This window comes from Microtus oregoni, unplaced genomic scaffold, assembly GCF_018167655.1.
Source record: "Microtus oregoni isolate MIOR12 unplaced genomic scaffold, Mior012 000004F_ref0000308, whole genome shotgun sequence".
NCBI lineage: Eukaryota > Metazoa > Chordata > Mammalia > Rodentia > Cricetidae > Microtus > Microtus oregoni.
The window spans coordinates 48434606-48446138 of NW_024543063.1; the positions used below are offsets into that span (position 1 = coordinate 48434606).

Below are 11533 nucleotides of genomic sequence, written 5' to 3' on the forward strand. Positions count from 1 at the left end.
TTTATTTTATTTTATTTTCTATGGTGTTGGGCATCAAACCCAGGGCCCTGTAATACAGGGCAAGCTCTCTACAACTGAGTTATATCCCTAACCTTAAAACTTCTCTAACTGTTCGACTCATGTGTCACATGACTAGGGAATCTTGCTCTAGCTTGTAAATTCAAAACTTGAGTACATGTGATCACATGAAATCATGTGTGAGAATATCCATACAGCTTTATTAAAATACAAACCCGGGATTGGAGGCTCATGCCTATAATTTAAACACTCAGGACGCCAAGGCAGTGATATCACGAATTCAGGGTCCGCCTGGGCTACATAGAGACCTTGTGCAAAAATGAAGAGCAAATAAACAAGTGAAACAATAGGTTGGGTGAAAATAAGCAGTTGCCCATCGTTAGGGTAAGTGGATAGAATGTGGTGTGTGCACAGCTGGATGGCATTCCACAGTAGAAGCAAACAAAAACATTGTGTGAAGTGTCACAGCCAGTCACCCAACTTTCCACTTGTACTTCACTGGAAACGAGCCCCAATATAGCAATTTAAGTAATGTCTTGGTTACAGTGGCCAGTGAATGACAGCAAAGGGGCATGAGGAAAGCCTTGGTGGGGGAGTGAGGGCTGTTCTGAACCGGACGTGGCGGCAGTTGCATGCGAGTTTTTTCAGACTTACGAAGTCATTCATCTAAAAGAGAGTTCACAGTAGTCTAAGGGAATAGTTTGGGCAGAGCACTTGCCTGACACACATAAGCCCTCACATCAAGCCCTCGTCCCATAAAGACAACCCACAGCCAAGATACTAAAAGTGAGATCATTATTAAATGTCTAGAACAGATTCTGGCTCGGTGTTGGAAGTTTAGTGTGTATGTACAGAACTGAAAAGCAAAAACAAGCTTGCAATAAGAACTTTAATAAATTCTCTACACATAGAATGGGAACAACCTGCACGGTCAGTCTCACTAAGAGGACAGTCTTCCTTGTCCCCTGTTCAAGTCAGCAGGACTTAATGTTGTCCTTGGAATTCCATTGTTTACACATCCTACCAGCAGAGGGCTCAAGATGTAATCCTTGAGACCTCTAGCAAGAGACCTGTATGACACCATAAAGCAAATCTGTGGACATCTGGTACCTGATTCTCAATCTATAAAACTGTACATTTGATACCATTTGTAAGTTGTCGAGATTATGACTTTTGGTTTTGTTTCTGAGCTGTGGCCTTGTTATTTTGCCCTGGGCTTATATAATCCTCCTGTCTCAGCCTCCAAACACTTGAGGCCACAGACGCTAAGAGCCCAGCTTGTAGTTTATGATCTATTGGGAGCAGCTTTGTGAAATTATGAAGTCAATAGGGATTTGGGAAATCAGATTTTAAGAATTTTCTGTTGGCAGATGAGAAACAGAAAACATGAACTTGATGAGAAAGGACAGAGGAATTCCTGTTGTCAATTGTGCCCAGAGCTTCTGTTTCATTTGAAGAGATTCTAAGGCTTGGAAAAGAAGAGAAAGAGGATGTGAAAAGATGCTGAGAGGAAGGAAAGCAGGGAGGGAAGGAAGGAGAGAGGGAGGGAGGAGCGAGCCTAATCACAGTGAAGTGTTAAGATGGGGGAACATTGGGGTTCACACATCCATATGGTTATGAGAGCATTTACTGAGTCTAATAAAATGTGTCCAGAGGATAAGGAGTAACGCCCAGAGGGATTGTCTTCCTGACTGAAAAGGCAAAAGCTGAGGTTAGAAATGCTTATGTGAGCATTGAAACAAATAAGTTAAATAAATGGAATTTGTAACCTCAGGATGACCCCATCCACCTTTCCCGCCACAGGGCACTAAAGCTCTGTGTGCTTCTCCTGAGTCCTCTTTAGCTCCTGGATCTTCTGAGGCAGAGTCTTCGTCCAGAACTGCAGCTTCCTGGCCTTCAGGGCTCTACCCACAGCAGGCTGGATGTCCAGCTTCAGGTACTGCTCATCATAACCCAACTCAGGCCAGTAGGGTAGACCCTCACTGTTGGGGTTCCTGTGGATATGTCACCAACAGGGAAGGGTGAGGTTACTTTCACCCAAGACATGATGCCTCGATTTGGGTCAGAGCAGTGGATGAGTAGGCCAGGGGTCTGAGGGCACAGGAGGACTGGTGTACAGATGTAGAACTCAAGTGTCGCCCACCAGTGTCTGTCTGGTCAACCTGAAGCAAGGGAAGCTCTCTAGCTTTATGTCTTCCTCTCAGAGGGAAAATCAAAAGAACAGTACCACAATGGTGTGACTCACCAACAACAAGGACTCTGTGGGATGAGCAGTAACTAAAAGCTAGAAGGTGTCTGCCTAAGTGTGCCCTGGGTTGGAGAAAACTACTGTGAAAACAAGGACCCATGCATAATAATGAACACACCCATATGGAAGCCCTGGATGGAGACCCAGCCAAAAAGAGGTTGAGACAGGGGTGCATTCTCACCCATGTCTTGCAAAGTTGGCCCAGTACTTCATCATCCTCCTGTTCAGCAGCTTCTCCTCCTCAGTGAGGTCAACTGCAGACAAAAGGAGACAAGGGTCAAAGTTCTCGCTACCTCATGCATCTGCCAACTCAGGCTCTACAATAGCAACCATAGCCTGACCCTTACCCTGGCCTGGTGTATGCTCTCTTTCCTCAGCACTCAGAACCCAGGGTCTGTTTATGCCTCTACCTGAATTCTCTCAGGTTCACTCCTACCCCAGTCTGCTTTCATTCCTTCTAGCAAAGCTAGACTAGGAAAGGTTCATATTCTAAACCTGGTAGAGGTTTTGTTGGTTCGTTGGTTTGTTTGTTTGCTTGTTTTTTTTTGTTTTGTTTTGTTTTGTTTTTTGTCTTATTTTTTTTTTTCAGCTCAGAAATGGTGAACACTTGATCCTGTTCTCTTTGAGATCCTCGGTTTCTTCAACTAGACTGAGAGCTCAGCCTTCCCTGAGGACCTCATCAGGGACTCCATTCAGCTCAAGGAAAACAAGGAAGACTCACGTTTCAAGCCCCAGAGGTTGGAGCCAAAGACAAAGGCACCGTGATCACCGTGGTCGGCCCTCACATGGGATGGCCTGAGGTGCTTATGCTTGGTGAAGCTGGGCTGGTGCTGGAACTGATAGAAGTAGACAGGAGCATGGGACCCTGGGAGTGAGGACAAATATTGACATAACGATTTCTCACATGGAGCGTTCCCACTTAACCTTCACTGAAAAGAAACCTTGCTCTAAAGTTATCTGGAATCACAGTAGAGTAGTGAGCCTCAGACTGGAGCACTGAGTACGGGAATCATTTTACTAAACAGTGGCCCTGACATTCCCACGTGAGTAGTTTTGACCAGACCCCAAGTGTGACTAAAATGTTTCTTCCTCTGGACCTGGATATGATGCCGTTCATTTACTCCAGACATAAGGATTTGCTGAGGTGTGCCTCACTGTCTTCAGGTACCTGATGTTAGAGACCTGATGATGACATGGGTCAGGCCTGGACACTACAGAGTCCATCTGGGACCCACAGCTCTGAGCTTCTCCTGTCCTAGGGATTGTTACAGATGTACTCACGCTGAAAATGAGCTACTTGGAGTGCAGGGATCACAAACATGAAGTCCGCCATCATGTTTCTGAACTGTGCTTGCAGGGTCTGGGCATCCTCCACATCCCCCATGTACTCTTCCATTAGCAGGTCACTACATTCAGGAGACAGCATCTACACCAGGAGGAATCAGGAAGGGAGATGTCAGGCAAGTCCTTGGATAGGTGGGCAGCAGCCTCCTAGTAAGGAATGTGGCCAAGGATGAGACAGGGTATAGGCAGAAAAGTACAAGCATTGGGTGAGCCCACACAGAAACACACACATGCATTAGCCTTTATTCCGGGTGTGACATCGGAGAAGAATATATGGGAACCCTCTCTATCAGGACAGGAACCAAGGTTTCTCACCATATGTGCTGCTGTGTTCTTCAAAATACCCGGCAGGGTCTCTCGGGTTATGTTCTTTATGACATGATCAAAGCCCATGTACTGGAAAGTAGAGGAGAGTCTTAAGTATAGGATGGGTTGTCTCTAGAGCAAAGTATCTCTGAGTTCCCACCACCCACCATCTGAGCTTAAGTTCCCAGGAGCTTATAACAAGGTCTCACCAAGGGGATTCCCCAGCCAAATTCATCACTGTCGATACCAATGATGCTGGGGACAGGGCGAAAATCCCCAGAGGCCAACAGCTCCCGAGGGTGCCTAGGTAGGAACGTCCCATCCACCACACCAGGGGTCATAGTGAAGACCTATGGGGCATTAAGGGTCATTGTTGAAGATAAACCACATAAATAATCAATATTCTGATGCCCACTGAATGCCCACACCATTTTCCCATTTCCTATAGCATCTCAGGATCTCAATGTTAACTCCAGAAGAAACTGGACATCAAAATTAGCCTGTCTTTCATTTTGCACAGAGTACTAAAACAACACCAAACCAAGCAGACTAGTTTTAACTAGTTCCAGTAGTAAGTACTGACAACCCTAAATCCTGGAGACCAGATTCTCCGAGCCACACAATTTTCCCAACCTGGTTGATAGCCAGAATCTCTTCTTCACTCTTGTCTCGGAGGCAGAGTACCATGGCCTCTGGGTCCCTCGCTTTACATCCAGAGAGGTTGGCCACTTTCTGCAAACGGAATAGGTGATGGTTAGCTCGTTCCTTCCACTAGGGGGCAGAGTTTCCTTGTTCCAGTAGATGGCATTGCCCCTAAATACCACATCCTGCTGTTTGCTGTTTGCTGTGTGTGAAAGTGGAATCGTTCACGTTTTCTGTGGTTCAGAGGTGACAGCTGGGACAGGGACTGTGCTACCTGCATATTTGTTCTGTTGTTGCTTTGTTTCTGTGTGTGGAAAATAGATATGCTGTGTCATATTTTGCCTGTGAAGTTCAGAGAACACCTTCAAGCGTCACTTGTCACCTTACACCTTGTTTGCATTTGTCTACACAAGCTTAGCTGGACTATGTCTATTCAAGGATTCTAATGTCTCTTTTCCCATCTCTGCATAGGAGCACTGGGGTAACTGTCACATAGTACCACCTCTAGCCTTGTGTGGGCTCCGGGTGTTTGAACCTGGGGACTCACACTGGCACAACAAGTATTTATAACAGCTGACCCTTTCCCTCAATCTATGTGTACCAATTGTCTCTATCAGATTGGTCCATACATAAGTCTGGGCATTTTCCTGGTAAATGACTGATACAGAAGAGCCCATCACATTGAAGGGTACATGCCACACATGGGCAGGTGTCCTGGGCTGTATAGGAAAGCAAACTGAGGAAGCCATGGGTATCCAGCAAGTATGCAGTATTCCTCACTGGTCTCTGCTTCAGTTCTGGTTTCCAGGGACTTGCCTGAGAGCCCACTCTATCTTCCCTTCAAGTTGTACTATAAACTGTAAGCTAATATTAACCTCTTTTCTCCCAAAGTAGCTTTTGATTATGGTCTCTGTAATAGTAATAAGGAAATCATGCAAATGAGTTTTGTCAATGGTAGAAGCCACTGGACACAGCTTCTCTGTTGCGTATCTTATTCAGCATACATAAAGCAGAGGGGGATGGATTGTAAATTTTATGCCTCTCAGAATTTACTGGAAATAATCTATTTCCAATGGTCATTTTTTCTTCACTTAAGAGATTAACGGAGTACCAGAGGCGCAGACTGAAGCACCAAAGTAGGAACTGTTATTTATTTTTTTTAAATATTTATTTACTTATTATGTATACAATATTCAGTTTGTGTGTATGCCTGCAGGCCAGAAGAGGGCACCAGACCTCATTACAGATGGTTGTGAGCCACCATGTGGTTGCTGTGAATTGAACTCAGGACCTTTGGAAGAGCAGGCAGTGCTCTTAACCGCTGAGCCATCTCTCCAGCCCCCAGGAACTGTTATTGATAAGGACACTCACTGTGTAAACCACCTCAGGTGTGTCAGAGATAAGGTCAGGCAGCAGGGCCACTCCACTCTGCATGATGGCTCTGTGGAAGAGTCCTTTGGACATGGGGGACACAACAAGTGAAGACACACTTGTTCCTCCTGCTGACCCGCCAAAAATGGTGACCTGGCCAGGGTTGCCTCCGAAGTAGGCGATGTTCTGCTGGATCCAGCGCAGGGCAGCCACTTGGTCCAGGTAGCCCCAGTTGCCTGTGGCATGCTGGTCTCCAGAGCTGAGAAGTGACAGGGACAGGAATCACAGATCTGTCCATATTCTACTCAGACCCCACTGTCCAGCCCAGTTCCAGGCTTACCTGAAGAAGCCAAGGATACCCAAGCGATACTGGATAGCAACCATTATTATATCCTCAGTAGCAGTCAGTATGGATCCATCAGTCATGGAAGCCATTCCCAGAACAAGTGCACCACCATGAATCCATACCATCACCTGGAGAAATCAACACAAATCTCAAGAGGCACAACCAGCCCATGGTCAACTGGACTACATACTAGATTATCAATTGCTTTGCCTCTGGGAAGGTCAATTTACACACAGATCTCCTTAGGATTTTGGGACACAGTCCACAGATATGGTACTCTAGACCTATAAGCATATTACCATTCCCAATTCCCCATCAGGAAATCTTAGCTTGAATTAATGGCTTTACGTCACAAGTAATGAGATCATCACTCTCAGACTCATCAAAGTGGAGCAAACAGGAGTGTCTCCATGTGCGTCTTTCCTGATTGCTAATCAGAAGAGACATCAGATCCCATTGGCACAACAGATAACCTGCAGCTAGGAATTTTGATGATGTCAATATGCAGCCCTTGAACACTCTCTTGAGTGGGTCTACCAGGTTCAAGTTGGTAGAAAAATTTCTGGTTTAATCAAAGACATAGAGCCTCTTATCTCTCAGAGCTCCAGAGCTCTGAGTCCCACACCCAGGGGTAAGCAGCTCAGCATGGCTGGGATCACCTTCCTGACCCCAATAAGTTAAGACTACCTATCAGGGTATAAACTAGAGTACAGTTCAGAATTACTTTTTCCCTTCCAATCCTCCAGAGAAAGAAACATCCTCCTCCCCAGCCGACAATACCCTGCCACTCACAGGCAGGTTAGATCCTTCACGGGCATGCGCTGGTGTGTAAATGTTGAGATACAGGCAGTCCTCAGACATAGAGATGGGATGCATGATCAGATTCATCTCCTCAGCGCCCTCTAGAGTCATTACATCAGTCTGCAGACACCTGGAGAACATGGCAAACAGTCCAAGATATATAATACCAAACCTAAAAATCATAGTCTGAATTTTCTCTTAGGCACCTTCAGCTACTGCTTTCCATGATTTCCTACTAACATCTGATCCCTCTCTGAAGTCCCTTCCTACCAAGGTAAAGGCCACCAGCCCTGTGGGAATGGGGATGGAGGAGTACTTTTAGAGAGGCCTCTGGTTGGGTAGTAGCGCCCTGAGGGCTAGAATATGGGGAATATGAGGACTGCTGCCATCCTCTATGAGATGGTCGCCTTCCCATACTGACTTTTATCCCTTCTGTGCTACTTAAACCCTGGTGTGGGGGTTGGTTTTGACTGTTGACTGACACAATGTGGAATCACCTGGGAAAAGAATCCTAATGAGGAATTTTCTAGATCAGCCGTTCTCAATTTGACTAATGCTCTGAGACATTAATAGAGTTCCTCGTTTTGTGACCAACCATACACTCTCTTGTTGCTACTTCATAAGTGTAATTTTGCTACTGTTATGAACAGTAATGTGAATATCTGTTATACAGGATATTTGATATGCAAACCCTTGTGAGGGTTGCAACCAACAGGATGAGAACCACTTGTCTAGATCCTGTTTGCCTGTGGGAAGGCCCATGGCAAATTATCTGATTACATTGATTGACAGAGAAACACCTGCCCATTGTAGGCGGCACCAGTGCCTGGGAAGGGGCTTCAGAATTGTTTAGGAGTCAGGAGAGTGAGTGAACGAAGCATTAGCAGTCATGCATGTAACATATAGGCTCAGTTTCTGATTAGCGATAGGACGTGATCGGTCCTCTTAAACTTCTGCCCTGTGGTTTCCACCTGTAACCGATTGTGACCTGGAATTGTGACCCATAGTAAAATCTTCCCTCTCTGCATTGTTTATGTCAGGGTCCTCTATCACAGCAACACAAAGCAAACTAAGATACTTGGGTGTTGGGGCTGTGACCACACGGGAGCTATAGGGATGAATGGACAACACCACAGGGTAGTGAGACATTCTCCATCTCACTCCAGACTCTCACCGTACCTCCTTCTTCCACATTGTCTCCAGTTAAAAGCATGTGTAATTGTTCGTTAGCCAATGGCACCTAGAAAACGGATGGTCACAATGACCTTGAAGAATAGCCTTAGTCTGTGTTCCTCACTGCAGAACCTGCAGCTAAGTCCCTACAGGCATCAAGATCTGACCCAGGATCCTGGCACCATCGTTTCTCTCTAATCCTTAGCACATTCCTCTGAAAACTGCATGGGAGATGCCCTCAGGACAGACAGAACACTGCTATAGAGCTGAGACAGAAGAAGCACAGCAGTGTGGTCTAGAGCTCAGGCCTGAAGTCCCCTTGGGCCCCAAAACTTACATGGCTGGAAAGGAGGTCCCATCTCTCACACCACTCCATGGCTCAGGGGGCTCCGGGGGTGCAAAACGCAGTGGTCCAACAGGTGGCTTGGCAAAGGGAATCCCCAGGAAGGTATAGACACCAAGTTCACCGTCTTTCACATGGACGAGGCTTCCTCTCACCTGCCCTGTGTGTGTGTTCCTGATGGGGCTGGCTGAGTCCTGGCCTGTAGGGGAAGAGAAGCCATCAGTTGTCACCACAGAGTTACACCACGGGGTAGGTAACCTGGGTCCTCTCAGCTCAGCTGTGCGATGTGAAGACGAGGTCACCTGGATTACCTATGTTACTATTGCTGGAAAGCATGACTGTTGACCCTCTTGGAAACTGACAGGTCACTTCTCTAGTCGTCAAGGCGTCAGGCTGAGAGCCTCTTGGCATTATGAAGGAATTATTATCATTATCCACACTGCCACGTGGAGTTCCAGCCACAACCACACACAGAGGAGGGACATGTCTTCTGTCCCTGCTGGCTCCACAGTACAGGATAACTTTACACATCTCTGACTCTTCCTGTGCCACAGGGCCCATCCTGTGAGCTTTGGTGGTGGCATTAAGGGGTGTACAAATTCACACTTTCATCTTCACCTCCACCAGCTCCTCCCTCCCTGGTGCCTTCCCTCCCAAAAGCTCAGCCTCCGACTCTGCAGAACTGGGCAGCTCTGACCCTGGTCCCTCTGCTCACCATGCACGCGGAGGAGGAGAAGCAGGAGCCCATAGGCCACAGCAAACAGCCAGCCAGGAAGTCTATCGAGCGGCATGGTTGAATCCCAGAGCTAACTCTGTGCTGCTACAAGATGACAGTCTCACGACAGCAGGAAGCAGAGAAGGTAGGACTTGCCCAGGCAGGAAATTTATTTATACCTTTTGATGTGCAGGTGCAAAGTTCTTATTGCAGTAGAACTGATAAGGGAGAAACCACTGGGAGCCAATAGCCAGCAGGCAGGGAAAAGTCACTCTGCAGTTTCTCCTCCTTCTCTGGACTCTGAGAGAGACGGAGCATAGCACCTGAAGTCCTTCTGGAATCAGGATCCCTGACATGAACTTGGAGTCACCAGGATTTCTGGCCCTTTAATCCAATGTGGTGGGGGAGTGAAGACCCCAACAACACACACAGATACACAGACACACAGTTGTCACACAGTCACACACACACACACACACACACACACACACACACACACACACAGCCTCGTTTGTACCAGCACTGACATGAGAGCTGCTGGGAGAAGCACAGCCACTACTGCACACAAAGTCCTGGCCTGCTGTGCTGGGGACCAGGAAATGAGGGCATGACAGACAGTCACCTAAGGACCTAAAAGACCCGCAGGCTCTAAGTCTGGACATTGGGTGAAGATAAGTGTTTGGACACCATGGGTTTGTCGACTCTTCCTTACCTCAGAAAATGTCCTGCTTTGGGTGCTGTGCAGACCTGATCCTCTCTGCCTGGGAGTGCAGGGAGGGGTCCAGGGAGACCCTCCTCCTGCTGTGTGTCACCTCTACAGCTCCACCTCCCTGGCCCCTCCCCTCCCACAGCACCACATTCAACACTGCAGAGTCTGGCAGACCTGATGAGTTGCAACAAGAAAAGTTAAAAGCCCCAAATCAGCCAAGTGAATCTTCTCCTGCAGCCCTCCCCCATCTGACCCGCAGGAATCAGCATCTTTGGTGCCACCTTTGTGGATGAGGCCAGGGCAGCAGCCACTCACAGCCACCCAAGAGTGACTTCCAACATCTTTCTCAGTCAAGTGTCACCCTGTCCTGTGACTTGCTGCCTGCACACAATGGCCTTCCAGATAGCATCTTTGTCCATGATTCTCACTGCCTGTGATGACTGACAGTTATTGCAACAGATAAAACCTATGGAAACGGTCCTGGTTAGAGCCTGCCCACACCCACAGTGCTTTACCTCACCATGAAACCCTGTGTAATGGAGTGAAATGTCCTGTGACTGGAAGCTAAGAAGTCATATCCAGACCAGGAGTCACTGGTGAAAATCAAATTAGGTGAACAAATTTCTTCTCTTTCTGCTTTTTGCTTTTGTTTTGATTTTTGTGACAGAGTATTGTATGTAGTTTAGACTGGCCTGCTATCTCAGCTTCTCAGATTCTGGGTTTATGGCGTATCACCTATAAAACATGCAGCTAATATACCCTTTTAAGTAATCTTGGGCATCGTCTGTAAGCTTCCGCTACTTTGATGTTCTCATGGATGACACAGGTCAAGGATGAGACAGAAGAGGACAGGTACACTCTATCTCTCTTACAGTTGTCACAGAATCTGAGCCCAGGAATCCAAAGAATACCCCAAACAGTAGCCATGAGTCACTGTTTCTGCATGGAGAACTCTGGTGACCTCCCAGAGCCTGGTGACCCACAGCAGGGGTCACAGGTGAGGTGAGTTCAGTGGCTCTGACTGGGGATGATCAACAAAGTTTACACTATGAGATTGCAGAATCCCAGGAGGAGGTCAGTGGATTCACACTAGGAGAGTGTCTGCGCTGCACACACCATGGGCATGAAGCCATTTTGGCTCAAATCCTGATAAGAGCCTGAGAATTTCTGCTAGGCCCAGAGCACACATGTCCTTTGCTCTGGAAGCCAACCTGCCTTTGCCTCAAGATAGGTGCATGGTTAAATGAGCCCAGGGACCACTAAGGTCAACTGAGGCCCATGGGGCACTTCTATATGCCTAATAACTCTAGACCAGTCAAAGGATGGTAGGCCACTGTCCTGTCCTAAGTGACACACTCACATATCACACTATATATTATCATTATCCAAAAGTCCGGGAGCAGCTACAGATACAAAAGCACCTAGGAAAAGATCCCTCTGTTTCTTTATCCCCTGATCCGCAGGTCCAACACAACTTAGATCCCATACTTCTGGGCTGGCTCCTCAGTATGGGTCAC

At 47.2% G+C, this 11533-nt stretch overlaps 1 protein-coding gene across 1 annotated transcript; it reads right to left on the minus strand.

Moving 5' to 3' along the window:
* Positions 1–203: 203 nt before the first annotated feature.
* Positions 204–9440, minus strand: LOC121446764 (liver carboxylesterase-like). Its single transcript, XM_041649537.1, has 12 exons — positions 9308–9440; positions 8587–8791; positions 7068–7206; positions 6270–6403; positions 5926–6188; positions 4550–4644; positions 4126–4266; positions 3926–4006; positions 3548–3692; positions 2988–3131; positions 2448–2520; positions 204–2012 (listed from the first exon to the last, which is right to left on the minus strand). Exons 1-12 carry the CDS (start codon positions 9381–9383, stop codon positions 1826–1828), a joined length of 1683 nt encoding a protein of 560 aa, XP_041505471.1. The 5' UTR covers positions 9384–9440; the 3' UTR covers positions 204–1825.
* Between the last annotated feature and the right edge of the window lie 2093 nt (positions 9441–11533).

Bases quoted from the DNA above. Each gene is read 5' to 3' on its own strand.
- LOC121446764 (XM_041649537.1), bottom strand. From the start codon at position 9,383: ATGCCGCTCGATAGACTTCCTGGCTGGCTGTTTGCTGTGGCCTATGGG. The intron at 4,007-4,125 runs GTGAGACCTTGT...TCTACTTTCCAG, and splicing joins TTGGCTGGGGAATCCCCTTG to TACATGGGCTTTGATCATGT. The intron at 3,693-3,925 runs GTGAGAAACCTT...CTCCTGGTGTAG, and splicing joins AGAACACAGCAGCACATATG to ATGCTGTCTCCTGAATGTAG.